The following is a 25,149-nucleotide window of genomic DNA, read 5'->3' as shown; positions in this document are numbered from 1 at the left end:
AGTGACTCCCTGCTGAGTGAGGAACCCCACTCAGGGCTCCATCTCACAACCCCGAGATCATGACCTGAGCTGAAACCAAGAGTCGACGCTTAGGGGCGCCTGGGTGGCACAGCGGTTAAGCGTCTGCCTTCGGCTCAGGGCGTGATCCCGGCGTTATGGGATCGAGCCCCACATCAGGCTCCTCTGCTATGAGCCTGCTTCTTCCTCTCCCATTTCCCCTGCTTGTGTTCCCTCTCTCGCTGGCTGTCTCTATCTCTGTCAAATAAATAAATAAAAATCTTTAAAAAAAAAAAAAAAGAGTCGACGCTTAACTGACTGCCCACCCAGGTGCCCTTCTACCTTTCTTCTTAAAATTTAGATGAAGAGAAAAGAAATTGGACTACATAATAACCACTGAGTAACAACTACGTAAGACAAAATTTATATCAACATTGTGCTGCCCCAAATAATCTGTACTGAGATCATCTCATGCTTGGAGGAAAGAAGCAATCAGATATGCAGGCTCACCATACCAGTAAGTAAAAGAAGGATTCATGAAAGAACTCTGAATCTGAGGCAAAAATCAATCCATGAACCCGTCTCGAGAGCTCTAGGAAGTTTTAATAAGGCTCATATTCGATTTACCCATTTACCCAGTCGTCAATGAGGCTACTGGCAACTCATTCCCTGAGCTTTAGAAGGCACCCTCGAAGGTAGCAGCGAAGTCACGGAATCATCTAGTGCTGTTCGCAGCACCTATGAAGTGAGATCTTGAGAAAGCCTTCCAATACCCTCCTCCCAACAACAGCCATCCACGATTCCAGAAGCAGCATTTCCCTTTAGCCACCAGACCTCATGTACCCCAAGAGCGCACACTCCATACTCTTATCACCCCACACTGTTATCCATCCACAACAGCCCAATGGATGTATGAAAACAGGATGAAAAAAAATCAACCAGGCAATCTTAATTGCCAGCATCTCCTATGCTACACAGCTTTTGCTCCCCAGACTTGTGGAACTATTTCCTTCGGATCCACATGTTGCTTCTTCCTTTGGTGATTTGCCAGGCATGTGTTCCAACTTCTTACTTGATCTTCTGGTATCTGCTCCTCAGCAGAGCCTTAACCTCAGGGTCACTTGAATTGGTGCTATTTGCCCATTCGGGATTGTTCTCGCCTATTTGTAGTCAAAAGGAAGGGGATTATCAAGGTTCTAATTTATCTAGACCATCTTCCTTTTCGGTGTATTCTACTTGTCTCCTCTCAGGACAGTGTCCCTTGGAGCTCTAGGCTTCAGGAGCCGAGCCTCCGAGTTGACCATACGAGGGTTAACCATGGCCCCTAAGACACGCTAGTGCTTCTATCTGCAATTTGATGGGGGAGCCATAGAAGACTACATTTTTATTAAAGGGTTCTTTCACTAAACAGAATTTAGAAGCCATTATTCTTCAATAGTATTTGTTTCTATTTCCTAGCCTCAAATGGCCCTCAAGATAGCTTTCAGATATTTTTGCTCATGTTCCATCCCTTTAATACCTTTCAAAACCCATCAACTCTTTTTGAAACTATCCCTGTTTCTGCCTTACTCTTGACACATGACTTTGCCCTTCACCTCCCTGAAAATAGCAAAACTAAGCAGTATTGACTCCATTTTCCTCTTGTCAAGAAAATCAGTATTCTTCTAGCTTTACTCAGTCTCCCACACAGCAAAACCATGTGCTTCCTTATTCTTAAGACTGAACACTAAACCACCAGTCTAGTCCGAGCACCTCTTTTCCACAAACCCTTCAACCATACCTACCCTCACCTCCCTCAGTTCTGCTTCCCATCAGGCTACTATTTTTCTTTTCTATCACTCCCAGCTGAACAGACAAACATGGTGTAATCTCACTATCCCCCTTCCTCACTACATCCACTTCTCCTAAGCCCTCCCAGATTTGGTTACCTGCCCCACCAACCCCTCCTAGAGTTTCTCTTACCGACGACCATCAGGGAACTAACTCATCTCTAGGCCTCATCTCAGGACCCAGGAGACAATCTCCCTGAAGCCCAACTCTGTTCTACCTTCCCACATGAACCCTCCTCTCCCTAGACTACCCCATCTAATCTTTCTCGACTGCCCTACATCCTATCTAAAGATGCAGATCTAGCAGCAGCAGCTTCGCAAAATCCTCCACTTCGTTTCTCTTCTTTTCCCCACCTGATGGAGGCTTTCACCGTGTCTCTACTACTCCTCTCTTCTTGCTAACTTTACCCTTAAGTTTTCAACTATGTTTTTACACCAATAACATGAGAACTAATCTTTGGCATGCCATGACCAATTTCATGAATTTCAGAGAAAGATCCATACACCCTGGTGTTCTCTACAGCTAGGTGTTCTGTCAGATGTCACTTTTATATAAATCAACATTAAGATTTTCCTTGAAGTGGAGAATACCAGAAAACACTGGATGACAAATGCATTTTTCTCAAAGAGTAACTTACGCCACCTCCCGCAAGTCACAGTTACTAAGGGTCTCTCATAAGCCCAGAATAAAAGCAGTTGGAACATTATCAGGACAGTATTCAAATAAGAAATACCAGAAGTAAGACAGACACTTTAAAAATCACTAGAAAACACACCTATCATCAGTACATACTGCTAAATGCTTAATATGTATGCCACATGCCACACACATAGTAACAACGTGCAGAATTTCATTTACTCTCCACCATTTATTTAAGGTTGATAGTCTCAACTTCCTGTCTCAAGATTCAAAGAAAAGCAACCAAAACTGCTAACAACCATTATCTCTGGCAAAGAAATTATGGTTTTTATTTTCTTCTTTTTGGTTAGTGTGTTTTTTCTATAAGGAGTATATATTACTTAATGAAAACATTACTGAGTGAAAACACTAAGATAAAGACATCAAGTTTTCAACTAAATGGCTTTGAAAGCAGGGCTTGTACTGGAGGGACATTTCCTGATAAAAGCAGGAATCAAAGGATTTTAAAAAATGGAAAGTAACTTGGAGGTTATCAGATCTACTCCCCTAATTTTTAATATTAGAAAAAAAAACAGTTTAGGTAGTAATTTCTAAGGCATAGAAAAATCACATGACATACTTCAAATATAAATAATACTTTTCATATATTTCAATATACCTCTTTCATAAATCAAGTCTCCAGGTCCTCTCTCTCTTTCATTTAGTGTGGTATTTACAACAGCCAGCATTGTCACACATAGGTAAAGGCTTAATAAATGCTATTTGGCAATAATCACAAACTGAACATTTAATTTATTTAGAGATTTATCCAGATGTTTCCAAAACTTAAGGTCTGCAAATAAAAGTGATTATGAAATGAGTGCCAATTTACTCCAAGAATATAAAATGAATCTGTGTGCTATTCCAAGTTACATTTAAAAGCTTTGCAAACAGCACACTATTAGCTCTGCTGATTTGTTTTTATTTTTGTAATTGAAATGTGGTCCATGTTATCAGGCCATCTGCACCGTGGCAAAATGACTTAGTAAACAAGACAAAAACGGTGTTCTGTTAGGAACAACATCAGATTTTGTTTCTGCTAAGAAAATATTACTCTAAAAAGACAATTTCTGGGACCAAGGCTGAAGACTCAGTGGAAGGAAACCACAGCAGGAGCAGTCTGTTACCTTGCTTACGGTGCCAGCCAGGAGACAGATGAGAGTCCAGCGGCTCCCCCAGCCACTCCCCAAGACAGAGCAGAATGCATTCCCCACATGGTGCCGTGGGCGAGAATCCAGCACTTGACCAGACACTTACGGCCCACGTATCCCACGGTATTCTTCTGTTACACATTTGCCCTCTCAACTGTGAGCTCCGAGTGCTAAAGACCTTGTCTTATCCACATTAGCTTTCCCAAATTTCCTACGCACAGAATGGATTGCTGTAGCCTAAAAAAATCAAGGGGCAGGCACCAAAGTTCACTGTTCATGTCTCGCCACATCCAGAAGTAGGACATAATCTGATAGATGGTTGCCTTCCCTCTTCCCCAAGCTCTTCACCCAGTATCATTCTCTTCATTTTCAGTCCAAAAAAAACCTGTTTACCCTAAGAAATACACAAAAACACCAAAAACTAAAAGTGACCCACAATCCCACGGGTCCTTTCTAAGTATACAAGGAAATTGAAGTCCTTGCCTCAGTTTCTCCAAACATAGCCTAGGAGGACATTGAATGCTTTTGCAAGTTTGGGGAGAAGCCATCAAGAGTTTCCTTTCCAATGGGTAGAGAACACACAGACCACTGACTCACATATACCTCAATGTACTCACACACCAACTTTTTTTTAAACACAAACTTGTTGTACCATCCACCTGCTTCTATATTTTTTTCTAATCAGCTAACTTTCCAAGTCATATCTAACGCACTCATTTTAAAGGCTGTATTATCCACCATTGCATGAATATGCTATAAATTCATCACTTTTCCAGTGATGGGTATTTTATTTAAGTTTCTTGGCATTTTACATAGTGCTGCAAGGACCCACTTCGTACATACATCTTTACACTTTCAACTTGTTATACAAATAGATTCAAAAGAGTGGGGTTGGTTAGATCACTAGGGTATACCAGTTTTTTACTTAAATAAACACTGCCAAATTATACTCTAATAAGGTTGCATTGCTATCTATTTCTACTCCCTCACCAAACACTACTGTCGGCAATAGTGCTTAGCTTTTCTTTTTTGACAGATGAAAAATGTTGTCTATACCTATTTTAATTTATGTATTGAGATTGAATATCGTTTCAAACGGCTGTTCACCATTTATGTTTCTTCTTGGGTAAATTGCCTGTTCATATTAAGTGAAATTTTTCCTATTGGGTTATTCATCTTTTTCCTAATGATTTGTAGGTATTCTTTACCCAGTAGTGATATGTAGCAAATATTTTACTCCATTTTTTTTCGTTTCTTCTAAATTTTTAAATTTACTCCCTTTCTCTCCCCATCACCACCCATAGAGAAGGTTTTTAGTTGTTATATTAACAAACGTACCCAATCTTTTTCCTCACAATTTCTGGAATTTAACTTAAAAATATTCACCTCAAGATTATTTTACCTCAAAATAGTCTACATTTCACATCACTTATCTGACATAGTAAGGAAGAGTGAATTCTTTTAACATAAAAGACTAGTACCACAAATTTCAATCTTAAAGTCCCTCCCCCTCCTCAGACTAGGAAATAGTGTTAAACAGAGCTGTGGGTCTTCACTATTTTCCCAACTAGTTCTGCAACTCCATTATCCCTACTGATCAGGTTTTCTCCAACACCTTCAGGACTGAGGGGAATGGGGAAGAAAGAGTTAAGATGGAGAAAACTGTTGTCATCAGGTATCAGAGTTATACTCCAGTGCCATTGTCCTCTGGTTGTGGCTGATAAGCACCCCAGGAGGCAGCATTTGCATATGTGGGTTATTCAGAGACTCCCTTTCCTAAGACTTCTAAGTCTACCCTACATAGACTCTGTTGGGGTCACTGCAGGTGGTCCCCTTAGATAAAACTCTTAAGATATCTCAAACCCAGCTACCTTCTGAGAGGTCTACATAGCTGGTCGATGTTTTGGTGCAAGAAACTTGTTCCAACAGCAGGTCTACTTTTTCCTTCATGTTTTGCCACCACAGCAGCTCACACAGCCTCTTACCTTTTGAGTCCACCATTTGCAAATAGAGTCCGTTTCCAATCCTCATGTCCCCAGATTGAAAGGGATACGGTCTACTTCTGAGAGGTTCTCTCAAAGGGACACTCATTTGGTTTTATTCCCTCACAAAGAGTTGGTGGTAATGACACAGCACCCTGACACCACTCTCTCCAAAGAAAGCCTCTCCGTCAATCTTCCATTTTTTAAAGTATTTGTGAACTTATTCTCATATAGCCTAGAACTGAATGACAAGTTAACAGTATCATGATTACTCTCACAATCTCTTCTCATGACCACAATGGTCTGGCACCTGCTATCTTCAGTTTCTGGACTTCCACCAAAACTCTGACACAACAGAAAAAGTCACATTAAACATTTCTGCTGTAGAAACTTTAGTTTCACTGTTTTAATGCCTTTTTAGGCTGCTTTGAAATCAAAACCACCTTAATACTTTAGCTGGTTCCTTGGGTTGGTAGGATTATTTTTTTCCTTCTTTATGTCTTATACTTTCTAAGTTTTCTACAACAACGCATCCTTTTTGAAATAAGAAAGAAAAATTAAAATTGCTGTTTTAAATATCTTCTTTTAGCGCATTCCCGTTAGTCACATTCTTAACTTAGATTTTGCTATTAATTTTAAATAAGCAATATACAAAAGTAATTACTTAAAGCCATTCATGTATTCATTTTTTATTATGCATTAAGATGGCATTTGAATTCTGATCATATCTTTCAAGAAAAGCATTCCTTCTCCAGAACTTTTAATGTAAAAAGTACCTGGAAATCATCTATCTTTTTTCACCGGAGAACAAAGCAATAAATAGTAAGAAATTCTTCCATATTGGTCGTAGACCATCTCATTAAGTGATACTTTATCTTTTTAAGTTGTATCTTTGATTTTAATAATTTTAAATTTGAACATCTGAATAAATGAATGACACTTGCAATGTTACTTGATTACTAAACAAGTTGATCTTAGAATTTCTAATCACTTTAGTCATTGAAACACTCTATGTTCTAAGAAAACTCTCAAAAATACAGGGGGAAATATATAAAAATCATGACTGATGAAACTTAGATATGTATTGAGAAAAATAAAATGAAAACACAAGTTCTGGTCACATTCTATTCTAAATGAAATGAACCTCAGGGGAGATGTATTTTGCCAACTCTAACAGATCTGCAAAACAAGTTATAATTAACTTCAGATAAAGAAATGCAGAAAAATCAAAATTTATCAAATATGAGCCTATTAACATGTCTCAAGAGATCACACATGTGCACCAAGATCAAATATGACCTCAAGATAAAATGCACTTTGTTCCCATAAAAAAATATATATATATATGACCTTAGCAATTTCAGGGTACTCAAACAGGTCCTTTACCATAGGAGGAAGCAATCTGTTTGGCTACTAGCAGACATACCCAGAGACCCAAAGTTCTGCAGAGTTCCTCTGAGACCTTCCAGGAAAAGGAGTACCAGGCACATTAACACAAAATACCTGCTTTGTGCTGCATCGGGTATTCCCTGCCTTCATGGAGCTTCTAGTCTATCACCTTAATTCAGTGGATAACTACATGAAGTAGGAGGAGCATTAAGGTAGGAAAAGCACATAGTGCCATGGGTACACACCCCATTATCTTCACAACACATTAACCAACAAAACAAGTAATTAATTCTCGATCATTTGGCTTCTTATATAGACTAACCTACAAAGAGATGAGAAAACAATTTCCTCCTTAATGATATTTCTAAGTCATCGAAGTGGCATTTGCATTTTTATACAGTCTCTATTTGCTTAGATCGTATACCTGTTCACAAAATGCATGCTAAGTCTTACAATGTTGACTGATCAAGTTCGTGAGCCTTCAAGATCCGTCACACGTGGGCAATCACAAGTTCACCAAGATTGTCCTAAAGGGATCTATCTTGCCCAGGTGACACGTGACCTCGATGTCCTTTTTCTCCAAGTATAACATATGAAGGCAGAGGGCATATAGTATCTTAGCCCAGCAGGCATAAAAGGTGGCAAAGTGGAGGGCATGAGAGCGAATTCAAATGAGTCTTCAAATGTGGCTAAATAGAGGATGAGCGCTAGTTGGTGGTACCATAGAGAAACCAGTAGAGGCAACAACAAGAAAGGGTTGATGCCGGCAAGAAGAAAATCAACATGAACTTCAGAGAACTGCAATGGTTACTGCAGGTGTATGTGTGCTCCCAGAACATTCCTGAATGGATAGGATTGAGTCAGTTAGAAAAAATAGAATGGGTAACTTAAAATTAAGAAGGCCTTTAAACTTGGGGAGAAGTATAATATTTAGAAGAAAACAGATAAAAAATTTAACTTTAACATTTCTTTTATCTTAAAAAGGGCACCAAGCCCAGAAAATCTTATAGTTCTTAAAAACAGCAAGTCACGAAGTAATTTGTAGATTGTGTAAAAGTATTTGAGAAGATAGAGGACATATTTATCAGTTTGTATCATCAAACTGGCATAGCTAAAATGTGTTCATAACAAAAGAGAAACCAAACATTTGTGAAAGAGACAAAATTCTCAAATGAAATCCTTCCCATCTTAGTAATTCATGTCACACACTTGAGATAAAATGTTAATACATTAGTTTATACATAAAATGAATATACCAAATATGAAGTACTAGTAGGCACACTTATAATAAGCCAATATTTACTGGTATATATAATCAACTTTTTAAAAAATTGATGGGGTAAGTGACCAAGAATTTTTAGAGACTGTTAACCTAAAATACAGGTGTTAAAAGCCAGAAGCTTCAGTTATCCATCTAGATATATCATGGAGAAAAAACCTGTATGAATGAAGCCAAAAGTAGTAAAATGGAGCTAGCCAACGTAGAAAGACTGAGTCCCTTGGTCATTTGAGAACCTTGATCTAGGCCTGTCTGAAGCCAATATACTGAAGCTATACTAGCCCCATATGAAGCCAATAGCTTCTTAGATGCATGAGTCAATATGTTCCTGTTTTTCTTTAAGTCCTTTTGAGCTGAGACCATTATTCTAAACAGAGGGTAGAACAATTAACTCGGAGAAAAATAAAATTATGGAAATTTTTATGACCCCACTGGAGAAAGGGAAGAAAAATAATCAACCGAAGTGTAGCTTCCTTAAGGTACTAGACGTAGATCTCCAGTATGAAGCCCTCTACTATTCTGTAACTTACAAGGCAGGTGCGCAGAGCATGCCGTAACCACACATAGCAACTACACATACTTACTCCTATGCACTGAATTCTGTGACTACCCAGAGTCGATTTTTTGTACCCCAAATTGTTAATGAGCTGTGATATCTGTCCTAGTTGTATAGCAGAATGAAAGATAAGTTGGTTCTGTAATAAATTACTTTAATGCTTAGAAAAGACAAGATTAGGATGAGTGCTTTAAACAAAAAAAACAACTTGTTTTCCAATTAGGTAGGGGCAAGATGACTGACAAGATCATACTGTAAAAAATCAGACAAACCTAAGTTTGAACTTAGACTGCTTTACTAATGATGTACTCTATGTTGGCTAATTGAATTTAAATTTTTAAAAAAAAGGATACATTCTCGGTCCAATTAAAACACACAGGGGGACACAGATGATGCTTCCTGGCTATGCTTTATGTGGGGGAAAAACCGAAGTAGGAGCAACTCCTATTCAAAGAAAAGAACTTGGCCCTATATCCAAAGATTGACATGTGAATATACACATTCATTTTTTAAGTAGAAACAAAAATAATTTTTATGATGCCTGGTTTTAATAATTTATTCAACTTTATTCCATTATGAATCCAATGTAAGAATGCTTCAGCCGCAGCATACATTTACCCAGTGCCATTTGACACGTTCAACTTTGATGACTTGAACTTATGTGATCATCGCCCTACTTCCTGTCCCATATGTTCCAACACAAACACTCCTAAAATTTTAATATTTAGTAAGTCATGTCTTAGAATGAATTTCCTCAACTCACAAAGCTAAAATAACAAAGCGGGATTCTGAACTCAAAAAAACATAGTCTGCCATGACAAGTACAAGAAGCTTTTACAAAATATTGTAGAACACAAAGTTAATAATTCATACGTTCTGGAAAAGATAGAATGTAGTTTTTGTTCCTATTTCTAGTCATTAATATTACTATACTTCAAATAATATTTCGGCAATTTTCTTAGTATTTAAAAACAGTATCTAAATACAGTTACGATTTTTGTAATTTATTTTACTACTGTATATATAATAAAGTCCTAATGTCCATAACATTTTATAATGTGTTACAGAAATTGATGAGTTTAATTACTTAATGTGCACGGATCAATCTGAAATAAATTGAAAATGAACACACCGTACACTCTACTTAATCTTGTTAGTCTTGTTTCAGAATTCACTTTCTAATTTGCAACCCAGTAGGCTATATTTTAAAATAGATTTCTTCTACGTTTCAGCACAGTTTAAAGCCAAAGCAACTATAGGGAGGTGGAGTTCTAGTAGTCACAAAGTCTGACCTCAAGGGAAAGAAAGGTCCCAGGCTTTCATTCTCTAAGCCAATTTCCTTTGGCTGGTTATACTTTTTTCCCCTCTTAAAAATGGGGAGGAGATATTCTACTTCTCTGCCTATAAAATAATTTTTAAATGAATTACAGGCACAGGCAGTAGACAAATTTGTAGAAAAATGAAATAACAAAGGAAATAATCATTCAAAGTCACTTCTGGTTGGTTAAGGATGGCACAGAATTATATAGTTAAGAGGAGGGATACGTTTTCATTAGTAATACATTTTCGAAGTAATACAGGTATCTGCAAAAGGGGCCACACAATACCTTTCACATTACTGAACCATTTTAAAATCCAAGGTGAAATAAACCCTCAGATGCCTATGAACTCCATTTACATGGAGTACATCACTGTAATTTTTAAAAATGCATTCATATTCAAATCTGAGAAACAGGATTCTGAGCTCATCAGGCCTGCTTAATTGCACCAACATCTGCAATCAATTTAAATTCTTTAAGATGGTCTTTCACAGTGCTTGAAGTGATTTCATGCTGTGATAGATTTAACACACTCACTAATTTATAGACACACACAAGCAGATGAGACCTATTTTTCCAGGGGTGGGGTAAAGTACTGAAGGGCAGTCTGAATTTTCAACTATCAATGGGATATAAAAAACGATGCATTCTGCATAACTTATTGAAATTATATGAGAAGATGATAGCACTGCATAAACATAATAGAGAAATTAAAACTAAAACTAGTGTTTTATCTAAATCTATTTGTAGGTCATGGACCAGTAAGAGGTTTGATGAAAGTTTACGGGTGGAACAAACAGCAAAACCCAGAGCTATCAGTTAAAGTCACACAGAGAAATGTCATTCCTTAATAGATGATGATATTCCACCCTGAGTCAAGGAGAGTGGGGACAAGCAGGAAGAAGAAATGCTGATAATCCAGAATTGTTTTTTAACCAAAGGCATACATTGGCATCACATCAAAAATGTGAAACTCACAATCGGAAAACTAGAGGATCTGGGCAGATGGCAGCGGCAGTACAGTTTCTGAAACTCACTGGATTCCCACAGAAGAAAAACAACTAAAGGGCAAAACCACAAACCTGACAATCCCGAGCAACAACTTATCTCTGTGATCCTCAAAATACAAGAAGACAAACCACCAATGGCCACAAAATCTATACAATATCAACTTCTGTGTGGGGAGAAACAGAGGAGGCAAAAAGATGCCAGGTGAACATGAAAATACCAGAAACCCGAAAGAGCCCAGAGGTCGTCCTTAGAAGCCTCAGTAGGTTAATTTGAGGACAGCAGCTAAAACTAGGTGGAGTCTGGCCCACTCCAATTGTGGGTAAGCACCAATGGCGAAAACCATCTATGGAGACCGGAGCGGCCTGGGTCCCGTGAGCTCCCAGCGCTGAGCTGCATGGGCTCCCTTGCAGGAGAGCACCCCACAATGAAAGAAAGTGCTCACGATGAAATCAAAGTTGAGCAGAACATTCCTGCAGAAGATGAACAGTCGCCACCAAAACAAAACTATGAACATGGCAAAGTAACTTACAATTTCAAAATGTTCAGAGACACTAAGACAATCTATAAGACATGGGGGGAAAAAATGAACACAGAATTCAAAAACCTCAGAAATGAGGTGAGAGAACTTGGAGCAGGGGGTGGAGAGGAACTAAAAGAAAATCACTTCAGAAGTAAAAACTAAACTAGAAGGAATAAGAACAAAAATATAGAAAATAAGAAGAATTTGGGACAAAGTGCATACTGAGGATACACAAAAATCTAACATGCAGATAACAGGATCTCTGAAGAAGAACCCGAAGCAAGACAACAAAACACTTTCATGAAATTTAAGAAAAAAATTTAAAAAGAAAGTACATAATGAAAATATACTGTTTATCAGATAATCCCAACTCAAACATCTAGATAAAAAGAGCCAGTAACCTGTAAGGGATAAAAATTAGTTACCAGCAGGACTTTTGACCGGAATATTGTCATGCTTTATGCCAGAAGAAAAAGATACATTTAAGATCCTTAAAAAACCATGTGAGCCCAAGATTTTATATCCAATAAAACTGACTAAACGATAGAAGGCATATACAGTCATCAGTACGCAATACTCAGGAAGTGCGATTCCCAGGAGCCCTGCAGAGGAATCCACTGCAGAACAAGCTTCAGCCGAACAAACGTCTAGAGAAACTTCAGCTTAAGGACAGGTGGTGAGCCTTCAAATATAGTTACTCAGAAATAAAGAGAACAGCCACTGTGGAAAACACTATGGAGATTCCTCTAAAAGCTAAATTCAGTTACTCATAGAAGGAAAGGCTACAGGAAGACTAGAAAGAACTGTGAAATATAACAGCTCTATGCTCAATGTAGAGACAGTCTAACGACAGCAGGTGGAGACCGCATAGGCCAAAGACCACTTTTTTGAATATATCCACACCATGTTTTTCTTTTGTTCTCTCTCCACTGAAGAGGCCCGGAAACAGTGATTAATCCACCAATAAGCATCCTTATGCCCAAACTGTTCTTGAAATACCATCTCCCACTGAAGGAAAGGATGGATTCCAGGCATAGTGTGAGAGAAGAACTTTGATCATCATATCTTACCAGATAGGAACGAAACAATCCGAAACTCCTAGGGTCACGCCAAAATGATAAGGAGCCAACTGGTCAAAGATGGGACAATTTGAGCTTCACTAAGAATAGTAATTATAATGCATTAATCATAATCATATCTTAATATTAAAAATAATTGGTTACCTTCAGAGGTTGATAGGAAACCAATTCACTATAGTGAAAACTGGCAAAGGAAAAGAATCTAGCATTTAACCTAAATTTCCTATATCATGAAGTAGTCAGTAATTGAGAGGAAATATCTCCTTGCGAGTGTATTTCAAATAAGAATATGCAGTGGGAAGAAGGCAGTCTCTTCAACAAATGGTGTTGGGGAATCTGGCTTACCCCAGATACAAAGATAAATTCAAAATGGATTAATGACCTAAATGTGAGACCCGAAACTATAAAAATCCTAGAACAGAGCACAGACAGTAATTTCTCTGACGTCAGACACAGCAACTTTTTTTTCCTAGATAGATCTCCTGAGGCAAGGCAAACAAAAGCAAAAATAAACTATTGGGACTACATCAAAATAAAAAGCTTCTGCACAGCAAAGGAAACGATCAACAAGACAAAGGCAAACTCTACCTGATAAAGGGTTAGTATCCAAAAGAGAACTTATACAACACCCCCAAAACAAATAATCCCATTAAAAAATGGGCAGATGACACGAACAGACATTTCTCCAGAGAAGACATACAGACACATGAGAATACGCTCAACATCACTCATCATCAGGAAAATGCAAATCGAAACTACAATGAGGTATCACCTTACACCTGTCAGAATGGCTAAAATCAAAAACACAAGAAACAAGTGGTGGCAAGAATGTAGAGAAACAGGACCCCGTGTGCATTGTTGGTGGTAGCGCACTCTGGTGCAGCCACTGTGGAAAACACTATGGAGGTTCCTCTAAAAGTTAAAATGGAGCTACCCTACCATCCGTAATCACACTACTGGGTATTTACCCCAAAAATACACAAACACTGATTCAAAGGGATACAGACACCCCTATGTTTATAGCAACAGTACTTACAACAGCCAAATTATGGATGAAGCCCCAGTGTCCATCGATAGATGAATGGATAAAGAAGAGCTAGTGTATATATACATATAGAGAGAGAGAGAGCGCGCACGCACGCAATATTAATCAGCCATAGAAAAGAATTACATCTGAGTATAATACTAAGTGAAACAAGTCAGAAAAAAAGACAAATACCATATAATTTCACTCATATGTAGAATTTTAAAAACAACACAAATGAGCAAAGAAAAAAGACAGACAAACCAAGAAACACTCTTAACTATAGAGAACAAACTGATGGTTACCAGAGAAGAGATTGGTGGGGGGGTGGGTGAAATAGGTGATGGGGACTAAGGAGCGCACTTGTGATGAGCACCAGGTGTTGTACAGAAGTGCTGAATCACTGTATTTTACACCTGAAATTAATATAACATTATATATTAACTATATCAGAATTAAAATAAACCTAAAACTAAAAAAAAAATATTCTAACTAATAAATAGAAATAGAATTATAGCATTTTAATTGTAAACCAGACATGAAGAACCTCCTGAAAACAAAACATAATACTGCCTATGGTCTTGCCAGAGGGATCAAATCTGAGTCTGATCAAGCTTCCAAATCTAGCTGCCATTCTGCAGGAAATGAAACATAAGAAACAGGATTATGCAATCAGAAAAATCCAGACTCTCCTGGATAAAATAAAGAAATTGATGGGATCGTGAAGATTAAAAAGAAAAAAAATTTTAAAGACATTCCAAATTTTTAAACAGAATCATGAATAAATTATGGTGTCTGGTGATATACTTTTGGGTAATAAAACTATAAAGAAACTCAAGGAAGTGACTCCTATAAAAGTCAAGGTAGTGATTAGGAGTTCAAAAAAAAAACAAAAAACAAAAGGGGGGAAGCGGTGGTTTCAGATGGACAGGGTAGATGAAGGGCTTTCTAGGGTGGCTAGCAAGGTTCCATTTATTGACATGGGTGGTGTTTCCCTTATGATAATTCATTAAGTTACATATTTGGTTTTGGTGTTTTCTAAAACTGTTCCAATTTATAATCAAAAGGTTTAAAAAAAAAAAAAAAGGCCTGGTTTCTAGTTCTAGCTGCAGAACATGGGGATGTCACTCCCTAGGCCTTCACTCATTCTCAAAATGTAGAGGTACCCTAAGATATATTCCAGACCTACTGTAAATAAACGACAAAAAGGTCTACTAAATGAGTATAATGAAACCATTCTTTACAAAAACCATGCCAGAAAATGACTTAACTCATGGAGAGTGATAGCACAGCTTTCCCAAGGGGGGGGGGGGGGGAAGATTCACACAAAAAAATAAATAAAATTTAGCGTAACTATACAAGAAACAGTCAAAACTTAAGGTCGTCTAAATTTACTTTTGGACTATTTTTTCACATTTTGATGAAGCCCAAGGATAGAGTTCCCAGCTTACCTGGTCTATCCCTGGAAGGCTTTCTGATATTGAAAGGATTTGAAATAGTTCTGTATTACATTAAAGGTAAGAAGATTTACCAACCCTATTTTCTTCGAAGTGGGGGGAAACCATTATACCACACCAGTTAGGAAATGGTAATAAGTCAGGGAAGCATGAAATTAGAAATTAATGCTTTTTGTACATCAAGATGATTACCCTATGAAGGATTTAAGTATGAACAGAACGTATTCTACTTAGGAATAATTAAGAACTGAAAGGCCGTGTCTTAGGCCCAAAGTAAATAAGGAGGGTTTTAAGTTTACAGCCACCAACTAGGAAGACAAATCAGTCCAATGAAGCTTTTAAACCAGGCATACTCTTTTCCTCCTTACAAATACCGATCAGGCATCCCTGCCCAAAACAGACCAGGTTCTTCCACCTGTTAGAGACAGAATCAGAAGAGAAGGTGAAGTGGCCAAACATCAGGATGTCTTAGTAGCTACAGTATACCACTTGAACACCCAGTTTGACCTAATGCTGAATTCTATCAACCCCTCATCTTTCGTTGAATTAATGTTACACTAGAAGATATCTAGTGATGAAGCTCATCCCGTACAGCCCAGTAGAGTTTTCATCCCTGATTATACACGAGAATCACCAGGAGAGCTTCACAAACTATAGGTGCCTGGGTCCTCCCTGCAGGAATTCTGACTTGTTAAACAGTAGGGCACAGACACGGATTTTTTTTTTTTTTTTTAAGTTCTCCAGAAGATTCTAATGGGTATCAAGGTTGAGAGCCATCGTTGCTGTCCATTCTCTTTCCCCCCTCATTTCATGAATTACCTTTCCCCTTCGCTCACTGAAAGGCAACTACAGATACATAGCATTTTTTTCACTTTCAAATATTCCTTCGGAACTGTTTCTTCTATCAAACGGTTCATTCCATAGGGCTATTTGCTCATCACTTTCATCTCCATCAAATCACATGCCTCTTTTTTTCTGGCACTTTCAAAGTTTTTACTATTTTTGCAGTTATTGGTCATAAGTTTAATTACATTTGCAAAATCTAAAAAGCACAAGCAGAGCAAATTATCTCAGACCAAGAAACAACTCAGTGAAAAAGATAAAAGCAACCTCAGATGATCTCCAATGCCACAATTGGTATAAGCATCAGGGACCACATCAGGTTCTAAAATTCTAGATTTTACCAAGAAACATTTTTCCGTATCTGGTGAATCTTTCTAAAGAAACATTTTTCTGTATCTGGTGAATCTTTTTAAAAATTGCTTTAAGAGGGGCGCCGGGGTGGCTCAGTCATTAAGCGTCTGCCTTCAGCTCAGGGCATGATCCTGGCATTCTGGGATCAAGCCCCGCATCAGGCTTCTCCGCTGGAAGCCTGCTTCTTCCTCTCCCACTACCCCCGCTTGTGTTCCCTCTCTCGCTGGCTGTCTCTCTGTCAAATAAATAAAATCTTTAAAAAAAAAAATTGCTTTAAGAAAAGGCGTCTTTAAGGTGTTTTTGTTTTTTGGGGTTTTTTTAGGATTTTATTTGAGAGAGAGTGAGAGCATGCACCTGCCAGCAGAGGAAGTGTGGGTGGGGGCGCAGATGGAAAAGCAGGCTCCCCGCTGAGCAGGGAGCCCCATCCAGGGCTCAGTCCCAGGACGCTGAGACCATGACCTGAGCCAAAGGCAGATGCTTACCTCACTGAGCCACCCAGGTGCTCCTTTTTAAAAGACCAAAAAATATACAATTCTAACTTGAACCCAATATAATTTCTTACTAGAAAAAAAAAATGATGAAAAGATGCCTGGTTTCTTCATTATCATCTCCGGCCTAAGCAAGAACACAGTGCAGTCATAGCGGGAGCATATTACCCGCCACTGTGCTGCCCAGAAAGAACTCATAATGAAGCCAGATGAATTTGAGCTCTTGGAAGATCATTTTAATTGTACATAAATAAAACCTGTCCTATACAGGCAGAAATGGAAATTAAAGTGCCAGTTAGATTATTAAGAAATACTCCTAACAAGAAATTGGTTCATTGCCCTGGGGCTCTGATATTTCCTCCGAGTCAGCAAGCAAGACCTGGAGACAAACAGACAAAATATTGTAAGCAAGGGCATTGTTGATAAATAGGTAAGCATCTAGTACCGAGTACCAGCCACAAATTTTTACTAAGCTTTAATGTTACAAGTGTGCCCAGATCAAATCCCTAACCTGAAATAGAAGGCAAAAAATAATCCATGTTAACTTTACCTAGCAAGAATGTATAAAACTGTCTGGTTCACCTAAGTTTCCAGAGGCTAAAATAGAAACCTTTAAGTAATAACAAGGATGAAAAGTGAGAGAAAACAAAAAGAACTTGATTTACCAGCAACTGACAATGTTTTCCAAAATTAACATATGAAAATGAACCCCCTCCCAAAAGACAGACTGAAAGGTATGAAAATGCCCCCACCATTAATGGAATTTTAATAAATCAGAGCTAAAAGAAATGGATTCCAGGTTTTCTACCTAGGGAAAAATACACAAATCTGAACATCACTAGTATTTTCCCAAAACAATTCTTTCTTGATCAGGATATGCCTAGAGGGGCGACACTGGACAAAACCACCTCCTCCATGCTTGAACATCACGCCTTACTGGGCTAGGGCAAGAGGTACCGGTAACACCTTTCCAAATACACTGTACATACACATGTACACACACACACACACACACACACACACACACACGAGAACCTACAATCCTACATTTACAAACTCCAAGTAGATTCATTTTATCACATTGTTTAAAAAACTTGTCAGTCTTTCTACATGCCTTTTAAAGTTATGTTCTGTAATATCTGGTATTTATTCTTATTAAAGAAGTCTAAGCAAGAACTACAGAAATAATTAAGGGTCAAAGAAGTATAGTCCAACACTAAGCAAACTCTTCCAAGAGATGCCTCAGAGAAGCCTTGCAGTCAGTTGTGTGTGGTCTCGAACGACTAAGAGAAAAGCTGAAAACAAAGCCCAAGGAGGCTAGCAGACTTCTGGGAGCAAAAAGATTAATTCTGCTTCTTTCCCCTTTTTTGGGGGGGAGGGGGGCGGGCACCAAAAAAGAAAAAACTATTAACAGGAAATAAAAGATGGAGGTTCTAACGAAGCTGAGAAATGTGAAATTAGGCCTTACTGGTTATCAGCCCCCCTAAAACTCAGCTCTTTACTTGCACAGGTGTGATACAGCTCCTGGGGACATACAGATGGAGGGAGGGACAGAGGAAGGTCAGGGAGCAGGGAGCCTACAGGAATTTTTTTTATTCCAAGCTAATGCGTTCAGAAGGAACTAGAAGTATACATTTTGAAGAGAAATTTCTCGAGCCTTTTATCCACACCTAATGGTGCACCCAAAAGACAAGACTACACGCTGACAGGTAGCAGTCCAGCTGTCATCTGTAGAGAAGTAAACTGTCAGGGCTGTCTCATCATCTGGTATTTAAGACTAAGTTGAGGAGGGACACCTGGGTGGCTCAGATGGCGAAGCATCTGCCTTCTGCTCAGGTCATGATCCCAGGGTCCTGAGATGGAGTGTGGCATGGCGCTCCCTGCTCAGCGGGGAGCCTGCTTCTCCCCCACCCCGGCCGCCTGCCGCTCCCTCGCTTGTGCTCGCTTGCGCTCTTTCTGTGTCAAATAAATAAAAATCTTTAAAAATAAATAAATTTATATATATAAAAGTTGGGTGGGGGAGTCAACTTCAAAAGCACCAATAAGCTAATGCTCAAGTCCACTACTTGCTTCCTGGAGGCAAAGGTGTTACATTCCACCCCCTCCCTCCCTCTCACACCCCTGAGCTGCTCTTTCCTTAGGGGGATTTGCATTCATTTCCGGGGCTGTGGGTGTTGACCTCTCAGGATTCCTCCAGGTTTGTATTGCCACGGATTACCCTGAAAAAGCCAAAAACTGAAAACAGTACTTAGAAGATTCTTTCTTGGGGCGCCTGGGTGGCACAGCGGTTAAGCGGCTGCCTTTGGCTCAGGGCCTGATCCTGGCATTATGGGATCGAGCCCCACATCAGGCTCTTCCGCTATGAACCTGCTTCTTCCTCTCCCATTCCCCCTGCTTGTGTTCCCTCTCTCGCTGGCTGTCTCTATATCTGTCAAATAAATAAATAAAATCTTGAAAAAAAAAAAAAAAAAAAAAGAAGATTCTTTCTTAACAGATGGCACAAGTAGAGTGAATTTTTTATTTTTACGATTTCTTTGTGATGGGGGTAGAGGAAGGGAGGTATCTTATTGACCTAAATCCTTCTCTCTGCAGGTATCCTTTTTAACACATTTTTTTCAGTTGTTTTTAAAGTAACCCAGGGCTTCCTGAGACTTTCTCTTTGCCCAGACATCATATACCCAGAGCCAGTTCACCCTGAATACAACTCAACACAGACATCAACACGGGTATCACAGACACAGGGTAGGATACACCAGCACCAAGAAAAGAAAGATTTGGTAAAGGCAGCACGTCAATTAGGATTTATCTCCAAAGCCTAGTTTGTCTCCTCAAAGCACAAGAGTCCTGACAACAAAATCATCTTTAACATTATCTGCAGGAGTACTTTAAGAATTTTAAGGGGAGAAATAACTAAACCACAATGGAGAATGAGAACAACACTCAAAGCCTAGGTAAGCATGACTAAATACATTTACGGGTCAGATTTTATTAAATTATAGTTCCCTTCCATTTAGAAAATAAGCAAAATTTTTATGCAATTTGTGGCTTTAGAGTTCCTCTGTGTTCAGTTTCAGAATTTTCTTCTTACATTTTTTTGGCAACTATGGATTCTCTTCCATTTGGACAATCCTGTTACAACTTCATTTCAAGGTCCTTACCCCTTACTGCAGAATACTTACCATCCACCTAGTAATCAAGTAAAAGTCAAGGCTATTCATTCTTTCTGAAAGAAGTTTTCTTCAATAAACCTGCTACTGAACATCTGAGGCAAGTCATCTGCCAAGGAATGGCCACTTGGCCTTGTAGTACCCACTCTCACGTATGCTGAGTATACTTGATGAGGGGAGTAATTTCCAAAGTGAATTAGAGATAGAGAGGCTGCATAAGCAAAAGGCTATCGGGACGGTCCAGCCAGACGTGCACGACAGCAAAGCAAAATCCCAACTTCAAGTAGCTTAAATAAGAACATGATGGAAGAATCTGGAGGCAGGATTGTACAAGGTCAGAGCAGCAGCTCTGAAGTCACATGCCGAGCATCCTACACCCTTTCACAACCATGTCAAGTAACAGGAAAAATAGTGGCTTTCTGCTCTGAATCTTTTTATGAGGGAGGGAAGCCTTCCTTGGAAGCCCATAGCAGACGGTACCGGCCAGACCTGGATCACATACCCAGGCCGTAGGAAGTTGGAAAAATGCAATTCTGGCATTTTCAGCCTCTAAAATAGGCTCTTTACTTTAAAAAAAAAAAAAAAGTTAATAATCTTTTCTAACTGAAAAAATTCAGCGTTACTATTTGCCTACCTAAACAAAATTAAAGTCTGAGAAATAACCTAGCTTGATTGAGGATTTGTTTCACCCCCTGCTATTCCAAAAACCAAGCTTAGCTACTTTATGGCTGGTCTGAGGCTTACTATTTCTAAAGCATTTTCAAATTATCAACTGTAGACATCAGTGCTATTTTCAAAAATATTAATGCTTCCCCACAAAAATAATCTCAAAGCAAAGTCTAAGGCTAAATTTGTAACAAAAGTTTATCTGACACAAACACCCCCATGCTCCCTAGAACAGCCCATCTATGAATTTCCTCAGAGCAGCCTTTCTGGTACTCATTAACCTCAATACACTGGTATGACAAAGTCAGTATCTGAGAGTTAATGTGTTTCTACTTCCAGAGCAAAAATAGATGACTGGTCAGCTTGAACTTTCTACAATGTTAACCATCTGCCACATTATTCAGCACCCTCCTAAGAAAAGCCATGATCCTCCACACACTAATTAAATGAGTGAATGTTTTAATCATACTTTAGATAACTAATCTATTTCAATCCTGATAATCTAATTATCTAATTCTAGTAAATAGATTCCAACCTCAGTCCAAAACGATTAGAGGATTAAAGTTTAAAATCAGTGAATGCAAACTGAAAGAGATCCACTCTAATGAAGTTCAAAGCAGTTTGTTCTATTTAAAAGTCTGTTTATTATCTGAAATTCAAGAATTAAAATGCACAATTATGCCAACATTTTCTAAACCAGTTCTAACTAATGCAGTATCTCTTGTAATCTTATTAAGTGAATTCATGCTCATTGGATTTAAAATTCCCTAACAGGGGAGTCATCCCTGAATACTCCATGCAAAGGTTACCTCAGAGGGAGGGGGTGGGGAGACAGGTAAAATAGATAAAGGGAATTAAGAGCACACTTATCTGTGATGAACACTGAGTAATGCTGAGAATTAGTGAATCCTATTGTACATGTGAAACTAACGTAACACTGCATGTTAACTATACTTCAATAAAAAAGGAAAACAAATGTACCATCTCCATTCCCATGTTTTTTCCCCATCACATTTCACATATGTTTGTTACATGTGTCCTACATCGCTCCATAAGACACAATGATTGACTGTCTTGGTGCTCCAACTCCGTTGCCTATAACATTGCCTGATATACAGACAGTTAATAAATGTGATGTAGACTCACTAATGGTCAATTTGTATTTTTAAAAATATAAGTCAATGTCCATCAGTAATTATGGTATAATGATTTCAACAGCAAGAACAAACCAACCACGAAGAAATAATAAGAAACTAGCAATTGCTAACAACCACCACTGCTACCCCAAGAGGCAGCCACCAGTTATAAAATCTGTTATGTTCCACTCATGGAATAAACAATTAAATTCTTTCTTTTTTTAAATACTTATTTGAGAGAGAGATAGAGCACAAACTGGGGGGGAGGGGGTGGATGCACAGAGGGAAGAAGCAGCAGGCTCCCCACTGAGCAGGGAGCCCATGGCGCTTGATCCCAAGACCCCGGGATCATGACCTGAGCCGAAGGCAGACACTTAACCAACTGAGCCACCCAGGCGCCCCATGAACAATTAAATTGTAACAATAAGCCTATGCTACAGATATTAGTCCCATCTTATGGATGGGACATTGAGAATCAGGTAAAATAAGATGCCCAATATCAAAGGGATGATAAGTCGATCCACAACACAAGTGCTCTGACCCTAAGTTCCTAACGCTCACATGTGATATCCAGGTAGCATTAAGGGGCAAAAAGCAATAGCAGGATACAATGCCCACCTACATGAGGAGCCAGGAAAAGTACAGCACTCGGTGATTTCTACAACTCAACATCAAGCTGCCGAACACAAGGCGCGTTTAAAAATTAAACATCATTTGAGTCTGTCTTCCAAAAGGAAAGCCTCCAAGTCACTGACTGGTCTAGTAGATAAATGGAGCTTAAGTGTAAGTAACTTATATTCTCGTAACCTGGCCTTTAGTTAAAGTATCCAGTGAAAACTGCAGTGTGTTATTTTTCTCCAACCCAATTCTACTTTAAATTCAGCCAAAATCATGTTCCACTGTCTTTCTGATTGCTTCTTCATTAGCTCCCGCTTTGTAGATCTCATCCAATCCATCAATTCAATTTCTATATGACTGGTCAAGCTCATTTGTTGTCCCATGAAATAAATGTAATGGATTCTGTGTGCCAGTCACAGTTTCTTAGACATTTACTCATTACTTCCACCCACATATTTCATGTTTCCTTGAAAAACTGGCAGCTACGTGGAAGCTTAATGCTCCTTTCAACGTCTACATTTATAATTTGTTACAAGATAATTTTATCCGTAGGGAAACTCACATTAAAGATATGCCCCTCAGCCACTATTAAGTGAACTGATTTAGGTAGTTAGAGTAAAATCAGTCTTACTTTTCTGTAATACAAATATTATCCCAATTTATAAGTGACATCAGAGATCAATAGCCATTTAATCCACTAACAAGGAAAGAAGTCTTAGAGGAAACCAACCCAGTCTGTGTTCCTCATCAATGCTCGGGGCTAAAAAGCAAAAGCAGTTTTAGAATGTATGAGAAATATTTTTAAGTTAAATAAACATCCTACTAGTGGCCTTTATACATTCAAAAGCCCTGTGATTCCCGCTGCCCAAAAACTTAAGCGCTTCGTTAGACAAATGCGTTGTTTTCCACACTATAACATGGTTCAGCAGTATTTTTCAGCTTGACAGTTTTACTTACTGTCTTGGAAGCAGTATTAATGTACTGCATCACCATTTCTTTTTTGATGCTGAAGTCCTTTTCCCGCAATGGTGCCTTCTTATCTTCATTTAAATTCATATCTTCCTGGAAAACACAATTAAAAAGCCTCATTTTAGAATCTAAGTAGAGCAGCAATTCTACATACCCTAGGAATGGGGGGCGGGGGGAAAGATCAATAATTTGTGACTAAAGCAGCATTAATTGTTTTGGAATGATTTACGTGTAGTTCTGCCTGGAGAAAAGCAAGAGCAGGAGATACAGACAAAAACATGTTCTAGATCATTTTAACAGGTACAACACTTACCAGAAAATCTTTTCAAATTGACAGCAGGCTAGCAAAATTACATTCTCATCACTACAGATAATTAGACTGATTAGGTTTCTACCTTTATAAGGTCATCCATATTCACAGTTTAAATACACACATACACACATACACACACACACACACACACACACACACACACTAGGTTGTTGTTGTTGTCATTGTTTTAAACAACAGCTGTACCTGAAGCTATCTTGCACTATTTCCAGAAGAGCTGCTCCATGTACCATAAAAATTTTAAAAAGGTAAATAAGCCAACCACTTTCCAGATTGTGTAGTTACAAGCTCATAGGATCAAATACCTGGTATAGATCCTAGCAAAAGGCAAAGCATTCTATAGTTATTTCTTCTCTACCAGTATCAAAAATATCCATTAACTACTTAGATTGTGTATTCTAAATCACCTAAAAGTTGCACTCCTAAAAAGAGGTACCACCAAAAAATCTAATATCTCTCAACAGCACCCATCAAAATAAAGGTTTAAGTAACCTAGATCACTTAGGTTAAGTAACCTAGATCTTGCTACAGGTCTCATTCTAACTAAATTGACTAAACGTGACACAAGTCAAGAATATCCACTTAAATGTGGGAATTGCTACCAGTTCAGTTGCTTTATTTAGAGGCTGCTCTGGAGCCTTCCGGGTTGGAGGGGGGGCGGGGGGAGACACCAAAATAACTAAAGAAGAAGGGCAGCTCAAATGGATTTCCTCCAGATAGTAGCCCTTGATCATTTGGCATATGCAGTATAACGCACCTGAATGTATATCAACTCCATATCCACTCAGAAACAGGTGTATAAAAATCAGAACTTTGGATCACCTGTGGAGCCCAGCAGGTTAAATTTATTCTAAGTTTTATAAGAGTGCTGCAATTCATCGGACACTGTAGTTTATGCCTTTAGCTGACTCAGGGTTTGGCTACTAATCCTTTCAAGCACCTAGAAGTCAAAATCTCCTTCATTTCACCTTGATATAAATATTTAAGATCTTAGAAATTGTTCCACTTGGGCACTAATAAAAGGTAGTAATTAATAATGTCACTCCTGGCTGTTCAGGTTAGAAATATTCTATTATGTGAATAATAGTTTATTTTGTCCCCCTTCCCCATTTTTTATTTTTTCTTTAAGCCAGGGATTCTCAATAGGCCTTCACACCACTTAGGATTTTAAAAATGTCTTGGGATATTCTGGTCATCAATGACTGAGAAGATGCTACCAGCATTTATTAAGGTGTGCCAGACATTCTTCAACATCTGGGCTAATCCTATACAATAAGAAACTGTCCTGTGTCCTACATAGAGATGCAC

At 38.5% G+C, this 25,149-nt stretch overlaps 1 protein-coding gene across 4 annotated transcripts in view; it reads right to left on the bottom strand.

Moving 5' to 3' along the window:
• Positions 1–25,149, bottom strand: part of DIAPH3 (diaphanous related formin 3) — a 475,240-nt gene that overhangs the window by 380,649 nt on the left and 69,442 nt on the right. For all 4 annotated transcript variants that reach the window (XR_015725940.1, XM_087865106.1, XM_087865107.1 and 1 more), the window contains one exon: positions 23,499–23,603. Coding sequence is in view for 3 of the 4 variants with exons in the window: in XM_087865106.1 (XP_087721232.1) it covers positions 23,499–23,603 (105 nt within the window). In the remaining variant the exon portion in view is untranslated. The remainder of the gene's footprint in view (positions 1–23,498; positions 23,604–25,149) is intronic.

Source organism: Ursus americanus, chromosome 10 (assembly GCF_024610735.1).
Source record: "Ursus americanus isolate L20-20 chromosome 10, mUrsAme1.1.p, whole genome shotgun sequence".
Classification (NCBI taxonomy): Eukaryota; Metazoa; Chordata; class Mammalia; order Carnivora; family Ursidae; genus Ursus; species Ursus americanus.
The sequence above is the reverse complement of the archived record's forward strand: the minus strand, read 5'-3'. Positions and strand labels throughout refer to the sequence as shown.